The 19,641-nt window shown below is 50.3% G+C and overlaps 1 protein-coding gene across 1 annotated transcript; it reads left to right on the top strand.

Moving 5' to 3' along the window:
- Positions 1 to 402: 402 nt before the first annotated feature.
- Siglec15 (sialic acid binding Ig like lectin 15) lies at positions 403 to 12,353 on the top strand. The gene is made up of 6 exons (XM_038329233.1): positions 403 to 454; positions 7,936 to 7,992; positions 8,363 to 8,746; positions 9,421 to 9,792; positions 10,941 to 10,971; positions 12,227 to 12,353. Exons 1-6 carry the CDS (start codon positions 403 to 405, stop codon positions 12,351 to 12,353), a joined length of 1,023 nt encoding a protein of 340 aa, XP_038185161.1.
- The last annotated feature ends 7,288 nt before the right edge of the window (positions 12,354 to 19,641 follow it).

Below are 19,641 nucleotides of genomic sequence, written 5' to 3'. Positions count from 1 at the left end.
AGAGAAAAGAAAAGAAAAATGAAAAGAAAAGAAAAGAAAAGAAAAAAGGAAGAGGGTGCGGGAGACAAAACCATCTAGTATGCTAAAATTTTAGAATGGGGGATTGAGAGGTGAGAGGAAATGAAGAGGGGAAAGAGCAAGGGCCCTGCTTCTTCCCCAGCTCCTTCCTGGGAGACTCACACCAGAGCTTCCCATTTGTTTTCCATGACTAAAGCACACGGGTTCTGCCTAATCACAGCACTGGCCAGTCGGCTGCCCCTCTCCAGTTCCTCCAGCTTGTCTGGAGTCCAGTGGGCCTGCAGACTTGGTACACAGCACACCCTCCTGCCTTTGTTCCACCCACTAAAAGGGTTCTCTGTGGGCCTGGCAGGGTAGAGGGCTGATGAGTCTCCAGACATTAGCATGGAAGGGTCTCTCCAACTCCTGGCCTGCTTGGCATGTGTCCTCCAGATGGGTGAGTTCCCCTATTTACTCTGACCTGGAATAGAGAAAGCCTAAGCTGTGGTCTTCCTCCCTCGAAACTAGCGGCTGAGTTTGCTGATAGCCTCCAAGTCTATGCAGGAGAAAAGCTATGTAGTAGAGGGCTGTGGTAACAGAAGGCAGAGGACCAAATCTTGGCCTTGCCTTGGGTTTCTAAGTGACTTGGGGCAGTGCCCTGATTTCGTGCGCCTCAGTGTTCACCACTATACAAAGGCCACGTCCCTATCATTTGCTATGAGGGGAATAAATCTCTAGAATGAGGAAGAAGGTGCTGGCTCTGGACAGACTTTGGGTGTTGCTGTCACCCAACTGCCCCAGGAACAAGGAGAGACAAGGAAGCCTGCTGGGACAAGGATGAGGGTGGCTCTATGTGGAGAATCGGACCAAGGAGAGAGGCTGCATTAACCTCCTCTGTGGGAACACTGTAGGGTGAGTGGAAACTCTTTTCTGGGAACAGTACTTCTCAAGAGATGCTGGGTCTACCTGACCCAGAATCAGGGGAGCACACGAGTTAAAATGCAATTCTTTGCCTCCATCTACAACCTGCAGAACCAGAATATCAGGCAGCAAGACCCAGGACGCAACATTGCCAGTCCCCTCTCAAGAGTCACCTGCCAATGCCCAGGGGAATTGAGAGTGTCATGGGCAAAACTCAGAAGCCCTTCTCTCCCCTTCTCTCCCAAGCAGTCCTTTTCCCCAACCCCAGTCTGGGACATCTCTCTCAAAACCCCTTCTAAACTGTGTCTATGCCATCACATGCATGACCACCATATGCCCCGTGCTGACATCATGGCATTCCGAGTTGTCACTCGGCTTTCCTGGTGCGGGGCTCTGGGAGAGCTGATAGATGAACCTCAGTGTGTGTAGCTTCAACTCTCTTCCCCCCGACTCACATCCTGCCATCCCACAGTGGCAGAGACAGGGTCCAGTTAGGGCTGTTTCTTTCTCCGGGCTCCAAATCAGAAATCTTTCTGTGAGAGTGGGATCTAAGGGGTTAAATTATGCCCCAACCTGGACTGGCAGATGTGTAAATTGCTAAGGACTCTGAAATTGATATCTGGTGCAAACTTCGGATACTGGCCCTGGTATCCACGAGCTATGAGCAGGCCAATTGTCTAACTCTCATAAAACCTACAGAACTGGTCCCTGTCACTGAGATCACAGAGGCCAGGAGGAAATGGGAAGGTTGAGTGAGAAGGTCTGTCCTGCTCCCAGCAAGCATTGTGGGAAACTTTGCTCAACTGAGGAAGTCTTATTCAGGAGGACGAAAGCAGAGCAGAACCAGAACCACCAGGATAGGGACGATACCCTGTGGTGGGCACTGGTTGCAGGCCAGGGTCAGCCTGTGTCTCTGCTTCTCTCTCCATCATCTCAGGTGACTGAGACACAGCCACAGCCACATCACACCCATGTGGCTGGAGAAACGAGATGGAGACTAGCTAGGCCTTGTACTCACATCCCTTAGACTCACCCGTCCTGGAACTTTCTAGGTCTGTCACTAAGGAACAGAATTTCCTGCTACCCACATCTTCCTCCTCTTGACTTTTCTCCACTGACAAGCTGCTCTGCCACCTACAGTGTCAAAGAGATAATGGCTTAGAGTGGGCTGAAAGGCAGGAGAGCCGTTTGGAAGGATGAGGTCCATGAAGAGCAGCATACCCCCGCTAGACCTGCTGCCTGTTGGTGAAGTTTGATGACTAGGCCGGACATAGCTTTCTGCCTCTAAACCACGCCCTCTGGGTGCCACAATGCCTGAGACCACCACTCTGGCCGCTCTTGAGAACACCCCTGCTAGCATGCCCAGGTGGTTCTGAGGGAAAGCGTTCCTTACCAATAACCGTGCACTTCTGGCTGGCTCCAGGTCTACTAGAAACGTGAGCACTGGAGAGGGGGACAGGAGCTCCAGTCTCTGATGGATTCCAGTTCTCACTGGCATGATGCCATCCCTCCTGTGGAGAGAAGGGACAGGAGCTCCAGTCTCTGATGGCTTCCAGTTCTCACTGGCATGATGCCATCCCTCCTGGAGGCTCAGTCCTTTAATGCAACCATTATGGAAACATCAAAAGATGCTTGAGTAGTACCTGGAGGGACTCCACCACAAACTGCTAAGCAATGAGTGTGACTGTGTCCAGCACCTCACAGATGGTCAACACAGACTCCCGGCAAATCCTACCTCCTTTCTCACCATGGGACTGGTGGAAATCATTGGCCAGCTGCGGCCAAAGCAAAGGTTTCCGATTCTGATCCAGTTTCAATGCTCCTTGCCCACGTTGGGCAGCTGGGTTCCTTTCCCTTCCTGCTTGATGAATAGTGTTGCATTTCCCCAGCTGTATCACAGTCATAAGGATGTGGCCACTTTGAGGGCCACACAGGGAGCATCGGTGGGCCTCGTGGTGCACAGCTGTGCAGCTGTTTACTGGTTAGCTAGTGGCTTACTCTTAAGCACCTAAAAGTTTTTAACTAGACATAGTTCTTTTTTTTTTTAATTTTTATTTTTTTGGTTTTTCGAGACAGGGTTTCTCTGTGGCTTTGGAGCCTGTCCTGGAACTAGCTCTTGTAGACCAGGCTGGTCTCGAACTCACAGAGATCCGCCTGCCTCTGCCTCCCGAGTGCTGGGATTAAAGGCGTGCGCCACCACCGCCCGGCTAGACATAGTTCTAAAATATTTTAGGTACTGTCAGTTTTACCCAAATTTGGCTTTAAGATTTAGATTTTTTTTTCTTAATTACTTTCTTGGTTGTTTGAGAGTCTTACCGTACAAACCCAGTTGGCCTGGGACTTCACTACACAGCCCAGGCTGGCCTTCAATTTGAGATCTCCCTGCCTCAGCCTCCTAAGGAGTAGGACCATACATTTTAAGAGCTGGGGAAAGATAATGCCAGGTGGGCAGTCATCACCATGACTGAGTCTCTGGGAGGGAAGATATCATGGCAGTGAGAACTGGCATGTCCAGTCAGTCAGAATTTTAGGTTTAACCACTTGAGTAAACATCCAGAAATAGTATTTCATGGAGGAACTAGCAAGTCAACAAGCCATGGAGTCTCACCCAAGGTCCCACTGATAACTTCGGAGCCAGGGCTGGAGCCCCTGCCTCTCCATCCAAGGGATACATCACTGAAACAAGACAACATTGAGGAGAACGAACTTTCATCTGGTACACCTGCTACACAGCCCCATGCAGGGTCACGATGAGTCAGAACCCTCTGGGTTTACTCCTCCCCGAATGGCACTATAGGTTGGCCACTTCCGTGCCAGGGCGCCTTTTAACGGAGCACCTGTCACCCAGCCTGATACAAGGTCCTGGTGAGTCATGACTATAGCTTTCCTATTATAAACAGTGCTTTTACTACATCATTTCTGCTCCGTGATTTCACTGTGGCCATGGACTCCTTCCAGGCTTGGTGAACGTCAGCTGCCATTCCTCGTTACCTTAAATGACCTTACAGACAGAAGCCACTTCCTAGCTTTTCAGTGTATATTTTCCTTACCAGAATGGGGATGGTCACCTGGTTCAGCTATGCCAAAGCTGACATGTTCCCACCATCCCTGGTGGCCACCTCTGGAGGCAGATACTTTGAGCAACAAGAAGAATGTGGGCTTCCCATTGACCCTGGAAGTTGCCAGACACAAGGCAGACAGAGAGACTCCACAGAAAGCTCAGTGATCCCAGTCAGGAGTCATCCTGGTCACGTCTTAGCCAGCAGTCAAGAGACGCTAGCAGCAATGGCAAATGTCACAGGATGCCAGGAGCTAGGATCTCTGCCAAAGCAAATGTCTTTGTTCTCTGTACAATACCTGCTAAGGACTGCTCACCTTCACCTTGAGTCCTCTGGGCAGGCCCATCTAAAGTACTCTGAGAGTCCAAGCATGGCTCCTTTGAACCCATTCAGCAAGGAGCCCATATCTGCTAACGGGAGCCAAGATGGGGCTTCTAACGGAAGGGTCTCTATGCTAGAGCAAATACCAGCTGGCTCTGCCATTCAGGTCCCATTTTAGAATACTCCACAGCAGAATACAGATCCGGGTGGAATTCACAGGTGTTGTCTGACCTCAGAGCAACCAAGTTAAGCCTCTCTTACCATTTTCTAACGGCAAAGCTGCCTGAAGTAACACACCACCAGCATGCCTACCCAGGCAACAGAGCCCTTACTACAAGCCTACCTGGGATTCTAGCTGCCTCTGCCCACTTTTGGCATTGCTGTGGTATTTCAGAGTTCATCATAGCAGTGGGTAGCTAGGGGAATTTTCCCCAAACTTCAAGGCAAAGGTGTAATGTTTTTATTGCAAGCCCCTCCCCCTTTGGGGACTTTTACCTTTAAAAACCCTAAATGTTGCTATTGCTGGCCGCAGGCATGACGGGCGATGAGCAGGAGAAGAGCTGGTGGAGAGGCGTTGCAGACCTCCTGTGTGAGCTAAGAAGGCATCTGAATGTGTCGTGCAGTCGGCGTAGAAGGCTGGGGGAGTAGCAAGGGGATGCTGTATTTTACTGCATTTAACATACTGCATTAACATACTACTGCAGCCTTTTAAAAACCTGGTTCTCTCTGGACTTTATATGCAGCTTATTTTATTTTTGCTTGATCAAATAAACCGGAGGTTTTTCCATGGGGAACAAGAGAGACTATTTTATAACTGTTCTTAAGCAACTGAGCACGGAGGTTAAGATAGGAATATAAATAAGGGAGGAAAACCCATCCAGGGCAAGCCAAGTCTCTGCTACTAGTTGGTCACCACTGGTAGCCAAGTCACTTTGGGCTCTACAGGCCCCAGTTCCTCTTCTCTCTAATGGGCTATTTAATGGTGGCGTCTCAATGGGTTGTTGTGTGTTTTAAATGAGATGAGGAATGGCTCCCAATAAACCCCATTCTTCAGTACTTTGGCCTCCCTGTCCCATCATGTTTTCTCTGCCCCTGTGATGTCCACGACTCATGTTTTCTTTTTCCAGCTTTCTGAGACAGGGTTCCATGTGTCTTGAACTCCCCATGTATCTAAGAGTGGCCTGGATTCCCAGTACTCCTCTTCCAGCATGCTTGAGGTGTAGGCCCACACCATGTCTTCCAGGTGTCACACCTTATGGCTTGGTTCCCCTGTTGCCCCAGGTCTTGTGGAATTGCCTACATTCTCTGGTCTCTGCACGCAGGCACCTCCTCTCTGATGGGCTCCGCCATTCATGTCTGCTATACATAATCCCTGTATACTCTCTACACCAGCCCCCATCCTCTCGACAACCTGACCCCCTTTCATCCCAGGGTACAGGGAGAGATGCCAGAGCCAGGCTGGGGGCTCAGAGGAGAATATTCTGGCAGGGCTAACTCCACAGAGAACAGGGGTTGAATGGGAGGGCGCCAGTGAGTGAAAGTGGGCTGGGAACCACATCCAGACAAAGGCAACATTGTTTGTATTCGTCAGAAGAGCACCTGGCAGAGTGCCCCGTAATTACACGTTCACTGATCCTTCTCCATCTAGCTCCGGCAGGCTGACAGGGTATCCTGTCCATCTCTGTCTCTGCAGCTTATAGCCCAGCACCTGGCATGGAGTGCGGAAGTGTCCAATAGGCGTTTGCTGGGTCCAGAATGCACAATAGGAGACAATTGTAGGCAATCATGGCCTGACCCCAGGAGCCCACAAGATGCAAAGATCGAAAAAAGGTCACAGAGGGTAGGCAGCACAGGGAAGCTGAGATAGGAGCTGAGGGTGCACACCCATAATCCCAGCTTCTAGGAAGATGAGGCAGGAGGACTGCAAGTCCAAGGCCTGTTTGGACTACATAGAGGGACCCCCATCTCAACAGCAACAACAAAAACAAGAAGAGCATAGTAGTACATGCTGGAATAGTAGTACATGCCTGTAGTCCAGCACTCAAGAGGCTGCAGCAAGGAACTGACTAAGTTGGAGTCAGGTTGGAATATACAGTGAGTTCCAGGCCAGCTTGAACTACATTGTCAGAGAGACAGACCTGAGGAAACTCTTGAGACTCTTCTGCTAGAAGTGCTGACTGGATCGGCACAATCTTCCATTTTCTCAGATTTGAAAAGCAGCCCTTTGATCACTACCAACTGAACAAACAAGTTCTTACTCGGGATAAATGTCAAGCCCTCCACTTGAATTCAAACATGTAATTCAACTAGTCCAGAGCAAGAGATTAAGCCAAAAACAACAACGACAAAAAAGTGGCATTAAAAAAAAAACTCTGTGGTTTAACTTGATGGTCTTCTGGCTGTGCGCCCACAGCAGAACGCAACTGGAGGTGGAGCACCCCAGCTCAAGATGCACAAGAACTAAGAGCTCTCAGGTGCAGGAGCCACACACACTAGGGTCCCCTGGAGCAGGGTTTGAGCAGAGAGGAAAAGGGGGAAGGGGCAGAGGGATGATGATCCAGTCTTTCCCATCAGAAGAAGGTAATGAGTCCAAGAGTAGCCATAATGAGCTCCCGCTAGTGCCAGCTTGGACACCTCTGTGCTCATCCGTGCTCGTCCATGCTCCTGCAGCAATGGTAGATCTGGACTGCTTCTGTGCAGGGGTGCCCTGTTCATCCGCAGGTGCATGGGCTCCATGGGAGATGGGCCACCAGGGGTGGCCTGAGGGTATTCCTACCCAAGAGGTCAATGAGGCTGACTGACCACAAAGAGCAGTGGACATAGCATGGTGGGACACGGGGCACGACAACAACAATGAATGATGGACTGGCTTTTTCTTACTTGCCTGACGTCGGCCTTCATTTACTCATCTCTAACAATCTTTCTCTGTCTCTTGGATGTTTTCAGGGCAGATGGCATGGTGTATATAAAGGAACCGTGTATAATACAATCCTAATTATTCCTTGTAAAGGTCCCTTTTGTGCACTGTGCTCCAGGGCACTGGCTAGGCAGGTTCGGCCGCCTGCCTCCTCTTGGGGAGGTACCACCCCTGGGATAAGCCTCTAAGGCTAAGCATCTGCACCCTCAAAGCCACAGCAACACGGGGCCCTGTGGTTTGCCAGCGCCGGGTGAACTGGAGGCAGGGCTCAGCTTCCAGCCCTTAGTTCCACATTCTGAAGAATTGCCACTGGGTAGAAGACAGGGCAAGTGAGTTTAGAGGCGACCCCGTGCAGAGAGCAAGGAGGCAATACAGCCCCTACCACCCTGACCTTGTCTTTCCCTGCATGGACACTAGCATGTAGGAAGCCAACCAGGACACAGTCCTCTTGGCCTGACCCTGACACTAAAGGAATTGTTCCTACCAACTCAACAGTGTGCTTCAAAACACTGTCCCCTCCAGGGCCTCGGTTTCTCCCCTGCAAATGAGACCATTAATGCCTTCAGATGCATCCACAGCTTCATGCCTTTAGGGCACTGTAAAGCAGGCTGTGGGTGCAGGCAGGTCTGACTTGAACATTGATTTGGCCTCAACTTGGCCACTTATTTAACTTCTTTGTGCCTGGGTTTATTAACATGTAACACCTGTTCTCATCTCTAGGATCACTTGTGAAAACTGGAGATGCTCTGGCGGATTTGCTCAACACAGAGGTGCACAGTAAGTGATTTTATCATCTTAAGGATCCTGTAACCACGGGAAACCATAGTGTTTCGGGAAATGCACAGGTTTCTGACAGAGAGTAATGCGAAAGAGTTGTGTCTGTCACTAGGTCACACGCCAAGAAAGAGGCAAACCCAAGGAAGGGTCTGGAGAAACATCCATCCCCTCCCCCTTCCCTTAGTCATGGTAGAGTAGGGAGGTGGCTCTAAAGCCAGGAAGTGGGGTTCCAGCCGAAAGGAAGCGATTGCTGCCTGAGTCCTAGTGTTTGCAGCCCCTCTCGGGGCGTGGGGGCGGAGAGGGGAAGATGCCGCCAGAGGCCAGGAACCCGGTCTCCCGAGGCTAGGTCTGATGTGTTCCTGGCCGGCAGGCGTGCCGGAGCAGCGCTGGTCCATGCAGGTGCCCTCCGAGGTGAGCGCGGAGGCGGGCGACGCGGCGATGCTGCCCTGCACCTTCACGCACCCGCATCGCCACTACGACGGACCGCTGACGGCCATCTGGCGCGCGGGAGAGCCCTATGCCGGCCCGCAGGTGTTCCGATGCACCGCGGCGCGAGGCAGCGAGCTGTGTCAGACGGCTCTGAGCCTGCAGGGCCGCTTCCGCCTGCTGGGCAACCCGCGCCACAACGACCTGTCACTGCGCGTCGAGCGCCTCGCCCTGGCGGACAGTGGCCGCTACTTCTGCCGTGTGGAGTTCGCCGGCGACGCCCATGACCGCTATGAGAGCCGCCACGGGGTCCGGCTGCGCGTAACCGGTGAGGCGGGCTGGCGGCGGAGGAGGTGGTACCCAACTTCCCCGCATCCCTGTCCCGAGAGCCTACTGGGTGCCAGAGAGGCCTCTGAGAACTTGGTAGAAATGCAAAATTCAGATCCCAGGAAAGGCTGGGCTGGGGCCGGTAGGTGGTGTCCCGATGCTCGTAAACACCGGTAACTGGCAAGGAAGGACAGAAAAACAACCAATAATCCTAACCTGGCAAGGGGTGAAGGAGGAGGTACGGCCCCTGCACTGAAAAATTTCTCACCCAACCCCTGCACATCCCTTGTCCCTAGAGCACTACGTACAACTGGCCCCTCCCTGTGGTTTTGACCTTTTGGTGACCACCAGCTGAAAGTCCAGCTGTCCAAGTAATATACAAGTATTAGTTTGCCAAATCTCAGTGACCCTGTAAAACAAAGGCAATTGTGATCACCAATTTACATATGTAAAAACTGAGGCAAAGAAGAAAAATAGCTTGCTAAGGCCACTACTGCAATAGGACCCAGACAGCCTGGCGCTCAGGTGTCCCTCTCTTCTCTCTGGGCACCCCCACTACCTCACCCTTCCATCTTGGAAGTCGCTACCCCTTGCCTTCTCAAACCGTAGCCTCTCTCACACTCCCGGGGCGCTGTCCTCTGCCGGGTGACCCGCGCCCGCCTTCTTCCCCCGCAGCTGCACCGCGGATCGTCAACATCTCGGTGCTGCCAGGCCCCGCGCACGCCTTCCGCGCACTCTGCACTGCCGAGGGGGAGCCCCCGCCTGCCCTCTCCTGGTCCGGCCCCGCCCTGGGCAACAGCTCAGCGGCCGAGCAGAGCAAGGGTCACGGCTACCAGGTGACCGCCGAGCTGCCGGCGCTGACCCGAGATGGGCGCTACACGTGCACGGCAGCCAATAGCCTGGGCCGCGCAGAGGCCAGCGTCTACCTGTTCCGCTTCCGTGGCGCCCCCGCATCCTCCACTCTGGCGCTCCTGCTAGGCGCGCTGGGTCTCAAGGCGCTGCTGCTGCTTGGTGTTCTGGGTGCGCGAGCCACCCGCCGACAACTAGGTGGGTGCACCCCAGATCTGGGTGGGAACGAAGGGGAGGACAGAGGCTTTCTCTCCTTTCTGGAGGACCGTCTGGCGTGGCCTATCAGAGCATCCTTTCTCCACCTGGATCAGCTCAGTTCCTTCTCTGCCTGGAGCCCGGGAGGCGGGTCCTGCTTAAGGCTGTTTGCAGCATGGAAGGCAGGCGAGGCTGTGCAAAGTAGCTTGCTTTTTACAGAGTCACACAGATGGTGACCCACCCAGTCCTATCAGGTATAAAGCAGTTTTGTTGTTGTTGTTGTTGTTGTTGTTGCTGCTGTTGCTGCTGCTGATTTTTGATTTTTGTTTTTAACCACCACACTACAACTCAGTGTCCCATAAAGGTCAGGCTTCCCCTTACATTGTAACAAGCATCTTGTGGCCCTGAGGTTATGCATCATGATGCTGGCCACACGAAGATGTCAGGATATGATTCCCTGCCAACCCGTAAGAAGCTGAGTCAGCAGAGCTTTGGGTAGCCCCCTAAGAAGGGTTCCCACAGACCCCAGAAACTGTAGAAGGCAGAGGACATCTTGCTATTCTGAGGCCTTAAAAAGAGAGACGAGAACTAAGCTGAAAAATATAAGGAACATGAGCTTGAAAAACATGAATGGCACACCTGGCTGGGGAACTCGGCACTTTTAGAAAGCCTCTCCACACAGGCGTTCCAGCCCTTGATGGGGTGTCTGCTTGATGAGCAGCCTGAAGAGGGAGGGGCTTTCTCAGAGCACTTCGGTTCCTCCAGAACAGGAACATCAGCCTCAAACTCTCCAGGGATGAAATGTGGAATTGCCCCCGCTGCTAACCTTACTGTGACCCTGCCATTCTTGCTGGACTCTCAGACTTAATGAACATGTTGCATTCCAGGGTCCTCCCTCAGAAAGGCAGCTTTGCTCTGCTGGACCACATCCCCCTTAGCCCACCAATTAACTCCTATTCGTCTATCAGATTCAGGCTTCACAGACACTTTGGCTAGCTGTCCATCTGCAGCCTGTTGCATATCTCCTGGGGACCCCTGCTCGCAGTGGGGTGGGGACCACGTCACGCAGTAGAGCGTGCGGCTGACATGTGTGTAGGTTGGAGTTTACAGTGTAAAATCACACCTGCTCTTTCTCTGTATCCCTCACACAGATCACCTGGTCACTCAGGACACCCCTCCACGGTAAGTGCTATTGCTGCCCTTCCTACCCCACCCCTGCCTGGTCTCATTGGCCCAGGGATGCTAGTTTCTCAGAACTGGTAGTATGAGGAGAAAGAATAGGCCTGGGGCAAGGTTAGGGCAGAAGGCTGGACCAGGGCCTGCGTAGTCCTCTCTGGTGTCTACCCTAGTAAAGGCCCATGTTGAAGGAGAAAGAACTCGATGGTAGAGTTCTCTGCCAGGTGCTGGCTGAGCGAACCAACTCTTCTCAACTGCCTACTCAGGTCTTGACAATCTGTCATCCATGTGTTTCCTTTATTGATGCAGAACAAGACCAAAATCACACTATGTCGTTCAGACACCTAACAAATACTGAATACCTACTATATGGCAGGAAATCACTTGTCTGCTAAAGAGACAGAAAAAAATCCAAACTTGCACTCCAAGGTGTGCAGTTTTTCACAAGCACGTAGCAAGACCGTCTGAGATTGTTGAGTTGTCACAGGAATTGGACCTGGCGATAATGCAGAGCCCTGGTGTGTGGCCAGTTGGCTAAGATTCCTTGAGATCAGGATATTTTCTTTGAAGACGCAGCCCTGAAGAGAGCACGCTGGAGGCTGGAGCCTAGGGAAGCCATGGTGGTAGGGATATATATATATAATATATCCATCCCAGGAATGGAAATTTCAAGTACAAAGGTCAGGTGGGCTGTGGGAGGGAGGCATGAGAGAAGCATGGAACTGTGGGGTGGGCAGGCAAGGCTGGGGGTGGGTCTGAGTGACATGGAAGTCAGAATGCTTTTGGGTGCTGTGTGAGAGGTCGCATTTGAACAGACGGATCCTGGGGGGAACCCAGGAGGCTTTGTTTGCTTCTGTTCTGACAGAAACCAAGGGAAGGGCCTCTCTGAGGGTAAGGGAGGGAAAGAGGACCCTTAAGATTGGAGTCCTGGTCACAGAGATGAGGAGGGAAGAGAGAGCAAGGGAAGGGTGTGTGCTTAAACATGATGGGAGGTTGGAGGTGTGGGCCAGCAGCCAGGCCTGAGGACACTGGGGGCATGGAGCTGGTTTTTTGAAGCCCCTAACAAAGTCACTTTGTAGGAGATGATGAGCATGGTTGGGTACACTGTCACCTGCAACATCTCCCTGTCCTGCATTAATCAGCCTTGCTGGATCAGGCTCCATTGCCTCCCATGTGGTGTCTTCCTTGACTGGAACACAGCTTGGGAAGTCAAGGACCTCACCAAACACTAGGTGGTAAGTCAGTGTCCTCCTGTCTGCAGGTCTCAGGCTCAGGAGTCCAATTATGAAAATCTGAACCAGATGAGTACCCCAGGCCACCAGCTGCCACGTGTTTACTGTGAGGAAGTTCTGGGCCATCATCATCCAGTTGTGCACCGTGAGAAATGAAGGACAGTACCAGGCTAGACCTGTGCAGCTCCCCCTAGTTCCCCAGGCTTCTTGGCAGCTATGGGCCAGGCGACTTCCAAGGGGAAGCAGGACCCTGCTCACAGAGGTTTGGAGCCCTGCTATATTATGCTGGTGGAGCCAACAGTCCACCTGAGCCTTAGCATGAAACTGCCCTTGTTTTTTCTCACTTAGAACTATATAGTAAAGCAGATGGGAAACTAGCCATAAGGTATGGAGGTCCAGGCTCTAGCCTGCTCTGGCACCAACTTGCAGTGTAGACCAGGACACATTCTTCACGTCTCTGGGACTCAGCTTCTCCATGACTGGCCAGTTTGTCTGAACTGAGGAAACAGTAGATCCAAAGGAGCTATGTAAAGTACAAACCTATCACAACGGTGGGCCTCTGAACATGCAGAAATGAGGTAAATGTAGCACCGTGCAGCCTTGGGAAAGCAAAGCACCCCGGAGAACAAGTCTGGGGCTGGAACTGTGCAAACTGCTCAGAGGAACAGCAAACCCTGGAAACTTGGTAGCAAGAAGAGGCCTGGAGCCTCCTGAGGTCTCCACAGGGACCGTCCCAGCCCTCTGCCCAACTGCTATCACGTCAACGGATCCACACTGCTTTCAGCTGGGACCCAGCAGGCAAAGGAAACTGGAAATCCATTGTCTCGAGCATCTGAAGGCTTTGAGACATATGCCAAGAACTGGAAGACCTGAAGGGACACTGGGTTCTAGTGAATAAGGCAGCTGTGGCTCTGACCTCTCTCTGGGCGACCACGCTCCAAGGATGTGCAAAGTCAAGAACACTGACACCCTCTCCGCACCTGTCTGAGCCCATCCAGGCAAACTTCAAGAGCAGTGCTTTCCTTATTTATACTTCGGTGTGCGTTTGTTGATCCTGTCGAAGAAGAGGTGTACTTGGGACCAAGTCAGCCCCGAGACAGGAGGCTAAAGAGACCATGTTTGTCCAGGGACCATCTCTGCAGGCTGAGGACAGTGGGCTTCCAGGCTTTCCTCGGCACCATCAAGAGCTGTTAAAGAGATCACAGGAGTTGACATCTGGACCTCCTTGCAGAGGGGAGCTTTAGAGCATCTCCAGAAAGAGACTTGCATCACCAAGGGTAAAGACAGGGGCATGGTTAACATCTGGATTAGCACATCATTGGCCAAGAGAATTCTATGAATTGCTGCTTACATACTTTGTTGTGTTATGAATTCATATTTGAGATTATGAGAGACTGGAGATGATATCATCAGTCACGGTGAGCTAGGCTGCACTGCAGTGACAAGTCCTAAATCACAGTGGCTGAAAATGGTATTTGTTTTGCACTGTATTAGGGTTCTCTAGAGGAACAGAATTTATGGAATGAATATATATGCATATACGTGTGTGTTTGTGTGTGTGTGTGTGTGTGTGTGTGTGTGTGTGTAGGGAGGAGGAGGGATTTATTAGGATGGGTGGGTGACAGGCTTGGTTCAGTTAGTCCAACAATGGCTGTCTACCAAAGGAAAGTCCAGAAACTAGGAGTTGTTCAATCTACTAGGCTGGATGTCTCAGCTGCTCTGCAGTATATTCCAGACCCCCAAAGAAGTAGGCTCTAATGTCAGTGGACTTGTCAGCAAAAGAAAGCACAAGCTGGCAATGAGTGCAAGCTTCTTTCTTCTGTGTCCTTCAAATAGGCTGCTAGCAGAAGGTGTGGCCCAGATTAAAGGTGGATCATCCCATCTCAAAAGATCAGGATTAAAAGTGAGTCTTCACACTTCGAATGATTTAAGTAAGAAACACCCTCACAGGTGTGCCCAGCCACTTGGGTTTCAGTTAATTCCACATATAGTCAAGTGGACAACCAAGAACAGCCACCATGCTCATCCCATTCCCATTGCAGATTGGTGGGGAGGTTCATTGTTGTTGATTAGGAAACCAGATTGCAGGGATCTGCCTCTGATGCTGTGAATTGCTAGACTGAAGGCAAAAAGAATCTTCTACAAGACAGTACAACCGTAAACGGTAGATGAGGAACACTAGGGAAATTTGTCAGACCACTGAGAATGGCCTTGGAAACGCCTAGAAGCCACACTGTGAGTCCCAAACCACACACATGAACGGGCTTACTGACCCTGTCTTGGGAAGGCTTCCTGGAAGAGCATATGTGAAGATGGTATGAATGCATTGGCTGTGCTGATGGGGGAGCAGAGATTGGAAGGTAAGAAAGGGAGGGCAGTTGAAACATAGGCACAATCCAAGAAAAGATGATGTAGTGTGGACACAGTTATTTGTTCCTGGAGCATGAAGAAAGGGACAGGGTGTGGACATTCACCCCACTGAATGGAGGGTGCTGCCCTGTTGTGGGGTACCCACTAGAGAAGACTGCTCAGGCATGAGTTTAAGTCAATAAAATGTCTTTATTAGCCAGCCAGCGACTACACTGGGTGTTCAGAACCCTAGAGTAGCATGAAGACTTTCTCAGGGTGAGCTTTTAAGCACAAAACTCATATCCTGGGCTGAGATGCTTCAGTTAACAAGAACAGTTAGCCAGAAGCAGAACTACAGAAGCCAAAGGCAAGGTTAGCACATTCAGACTTTAATAGGTGGTGCTGTGCTGACTTTTATGGTCGGAATGGTACTTTGATCATGGAGTCAGTTGTGCTAAAGTCTGGGGACTTACTAAGGTCTGGAGGCCTGTTCCACCCCTAGCTGGGGTGAGGGTAACAGGAGTTGGCACTCAAGGGACTGACTTTAGTGCTAGGCTCCTGGTAATGCTAAACAGGACTTCCTGCTTTCAGCCATCATCTCCCATGAAATCTGAGGCTTCCATGTCGGGAATACCTGGGAGCTGACACTCCATGCTGACACTACCTGGCCCTCCTGACCCATAGGGAAGTGACTAGAACTTCAAACAGTATCTTCAGGAGACTACCCCCAAGGTTTTGGTGTTGTTTAATCTTTTTCAGCATCCACACACAGCCGGAAAAACACCCATGCACCCACCCCCTCCATCAACGTCACCCACAGGTTGCTGTTTCCTTACTGATGATCTGGCTGAACCTTTTGTGGGTAAGCAGCAGATTTCCAGTTTATCCACAAACCTAAACACCTTGAGGAAGATTTTGTTACATTTAGTGACATTTTGTTACATTTAGTGATGTTTTGTTACATTTGGTGACATTTTGTTACATTTGGTGACATTTTGTTACATTTAGTGACATTTTGTTACATTTGGTGACATTTGTTACATTTAGTGACATTTGTTACACTTACACCCATATTCACATTTCTCCAATCTTCCTCCAAAGGTCTCCGCTTGTTTGTAACCAGAAAGCCGCTGATTCCGGGGCAGCTGAAGTAGAGGTTTACTCTCTGGGATGTGCTGGCTACCAGCCTGGTGGTCCTTGCCATGGTACTCACACTATGTGCAGTGGTCTTGAAGGGGAAAGCTGCAGCATCCTAAGGGGAACAGCCCTCGATGCTGGTTTCTGTAATGGGCAACAGGGAGCCCAAGGGGCACTACCATCTTCTTTAACGTGCCATGCTGCTCAGGGCAGCCTCCTGATTGGCTTCCAGAACGTGGCCAAGGGACAGTGGGGAATACAGTGATGGAACAGCCTGTGACCATCCCCTCTGTACCCAAGGTCTAGATGGGACGAGATGCCTGTCCTCCCATATCTAACCTCTGAGCAGGCTTGGGTAGTCACTGGCAAGCAAGTACCAGAGAATAAGCAATAGTCAAAAGTGATCGCATTTGGGACTCCCTTCTGGCAGTCCAGGGGTCAGGGAGAGGATCCTAAAGACACAGCGCTTCAAGACTGCACTTCCCAAAGTGATACAGACTACAAAGCTAGAACATTCTGGTTCTTCAAATCCTAAACCCTGTGGTTCTCTCCAGAAAATGAATCTGAACCCACACAAACATAGGGAGAAACTCCCCACACCCAGAAGGCCGTCCTTGAGAATTACTGTTACTCCAACATGGGATCTACAGATCCTCCATCTGGAGTTGGTTTTTTGTTTTGTTTGCTTTAATTCACCCAGCTCCCAAATAAACACATGGAGACTTATTCTTACTTACGAATGCCTGGCCTTAGATTGACTTGTTTCTAGCCATCTTTTCTAACTTAAATTATCCCGTTTCTCTTTAACTATGTTTTGCCCCTGGGATTTTAAGCCTTCATTTATTCCATATGCCTTTCTTTTCTTCTTACTCTGTGGCTGGCTGGGTGGCTGGGTAGCTGGGTGGCTGGGTGGCTGGATGACTGGCTCCTAGACTCCACCTTTCCTCCTTGCTCACTTCTCCAGATTTTTCCTTTTATTCTCTCTGCCTAGCAACCCCACTTATCCCTCTCCTGCCTTATTATTTGCCTTTCAGCTTCTTATTAGACCAATCAAGTGTTTTAGGCAGGCAAAGTAACACAGCTTCACAGAATTAAACAAATGCAACATAAATGAATGTAACACATCTTAAACCAATATTCCAGAACATCCATCCACAGTTTGGCGCATTCCAGATGTTTCCCTGGTTCCCACAAACCTCGGTGCTAAGCAGGAACAGTGGCATACCATCACCAAAGGCAGATTTCCATGGCAGACCTTAAACAAACTCAGACTTTGCCAGATACTCTTGCCTCTAAAGCACCCAAACATTTCTGTTCATCACACACCTTGTGGACCCTTGGCCAGCTTTCAAGGCCAACCTCCTGCAGAGGTCAAGGCCACCTTGCAGCTGTTTCAGCTAGCAAGGGCTCTTCTGATGGCCTCCCATACATATCAATTCCCACCATCCCCAAACACTTTCACACATGTTTGCGTGTGTGTGCGCGCGCACGCGCACATACACACACACACACACACACACACACACACACGTGCCCACCATCCCCAAACACTTTCGCACATGTTCGCACACACACACGTGCCCACCATCCCCAAACACTCTCGCACATGTTCACACACACACACAGAGAGTTAGAAAATTTCTCTTTGAAACTAGAGGTCTTACTATTGTGATAAAATTTTATTAAAAAATCTTAGTTATCACAAATCAACTAACTTAAAAATTCTCTTAATGTGATTTATGTCTGAAAAGGCCTGCCAACCAATTTGCTGAAAACCATGGGTCAGGCTCAACATGGGTAAATCACAATGTCCTTTATTTGCAGACTTGTACTTAGCTAATTCTCTCATCTTTCATTTTCTCACCATTAGACAAAAATGTGTCCTTCATACAAGCATGGAAAAAAATTACACAATGAATTAAAAGTAAAAATTGCCCAGTTAATGACCAAAATAAAACTGTAGTTTTAAAGATCATACTAAACAGGCCACGAGAACCATCAGTACCGATCTCCAATACAGATCATGTTAAACCACTGAAGAAAAGATCTCTCAGTATTCAGTGGTATTACACGACACATTGAAAATAAGTTATAACCATCATACTTTAGCACTTTGGTTACTAAAATAGGAGTAGCATAAATTTTTTCAGATTATTCTCAAGAGGCATGAGGAACCTGGACAGAACAAAGAAAACGTAATAAGCAGGTGACCTGCTCCTGGCCACATGACCCCTTGCATGCTCTAAAACAGGAGTGTCCTGGTGGAGCAGAAGAATCTGTTTAGGGCCGGGCTCTAAGTCAAGAGCCTCACCTGCCATGATCACCTTGGAGGAAGCTGTGAAGTTCAAATTAAGGAGCAGGGATGAAGTCCAGGATGAGGAACAGGATGCAGCTCAAAGAGCCTGGGCACTGGGCCCCCAAGCAGACACTCCGTGGGACTGGTCCTGGGCGGTGACTGTTGTTAAGGGGTCTGCAGTTAACTCAGTGCTGGGCTAAGGTGCCAACTGCAGAACACAATGGGAGCTGGTGCTGCCCAAGTGTGTCCTAGAGGGATCCTCACTGCCTGGCCCACAGGAGTGTGGCAACTCTGGGCCAGGGGCTAGGGAAAGGCAGCAAAAGCACCAAGGACAGGGAAGGCCAAGAATTGTTCTCGGCACCTGTGAGTGCTGACTGATATGTGCCCCCTTGTGCTCCGCTTGTCTAATCGCAGTTCAGGTGCTGCTAATCCTTGGCATGGCAGGCAGTGTGGACTGATTTGGGCACTTTGCACACCCCCCGCCTCCAAGCAGTCTTATTGAATATCATGTTCAAAGAGTACTAAGAATTCTGAGCATGTAACCTGGAGAGGACTAAGGAACAGGGGCAGAAGAGGTCAGAGAACAGGCCCTGCCTGCTGCTCCAGGCAGATCCACAACCAATAGGCAAGGACACAAGGAACTGTTCTGGCTCAAGATAAGCAGAACCAGAGAGCCCTGGCATCATAGCTGAGGCTGGGCCAGCAGTGAACTCCAAGACACTGGCCAGGTACAGAAGTTGAGGGTCCCCATTAAGGAGATCAAGGTACTTTCTGTGCTCTGACTTTGTCCATGATTCTAGACATTGCCGCCCACTTCAGAAGTAATTTTTCAAGTAAACACCTTTGACAACCACTACCAGTACCTTGATTCAGACAAGGAGCTTAGGCACACCAGAGCTTAGACTGGTTAGCTTTGTTAGAGCAAGACTGCTGGCTAATTTAGGGGGAGTGTCTTCACATCTCCTGACACCAAAGAACCAAAAGACTTGGACACAAGACAGGAGAGATGGACACTTAACCAGCAAGACGCCAGTCATGTTTAGAAGCAAGGCCAAGTGTGTCAGAGCTTTAGAAATGTGTCTAGACACAAATTATGTGTCCTGGCCACTATCGCGCTGTACTGACAGCCACAGGACCTCTCTGCCGAAACAGCCTTGTGCCTTCACTTGTTCTGGTGAGGTTGAGGAGCAGGGAGATGGAAGGGTGATGTCTCTGCCCCATGTGTGCACTCTGAGGTGGTGAGCAATTAGTGGAGAGGCAGAGGCACTTCCACTGAGACGGAAACTCCCCTTCTGTTCCTGGCTGGCACTTGCTGCCGTGGTGTGGGAGGCTCTGAGCCCGTGATGGTCCACCTTCTGCATTGCTCAGGCCTTGGCTTTGTGTGTTGAAAAGGACATCAAGTGCCCATCACTGTCTCTGATACCATGGCTATGCACTCTGAGAGCTAACTATTATCCAAGCAAAGCCTGGTTCATCCTTCAAGCAGGAAGCTTTCTTTGTTCCACATTAGTTCATATTTTTAAACTTAGCCTAGTGCTTCTCATAGAATCTGAGGCAAATAACTGAGATATCAAGCAAAGATGAAAAGCAGCATTTTTACCAACCAGATACAAGCCAAGTAAATTTAATATTGGGCATAAAAAAATCTACATTAGCCTTCAA

The sequence above is a fragment of the Arvicola amphibius genome, chromosome 5, assembly GCF_903992535.2.
Source record: "Arvicola amphibius chromosome 5, mArvAmp1.2, whole genome shotgun sequence".
NCBI classification, from domain to species: Eukaryota; Metazoa; Chordata; class Mammalia; order Rodentia; family Cricetidae; genus Arvicola; species Arvicola amphibius.
This window is presented reverse-complemented; position numbering and strand designations above follow the sequence as displayed.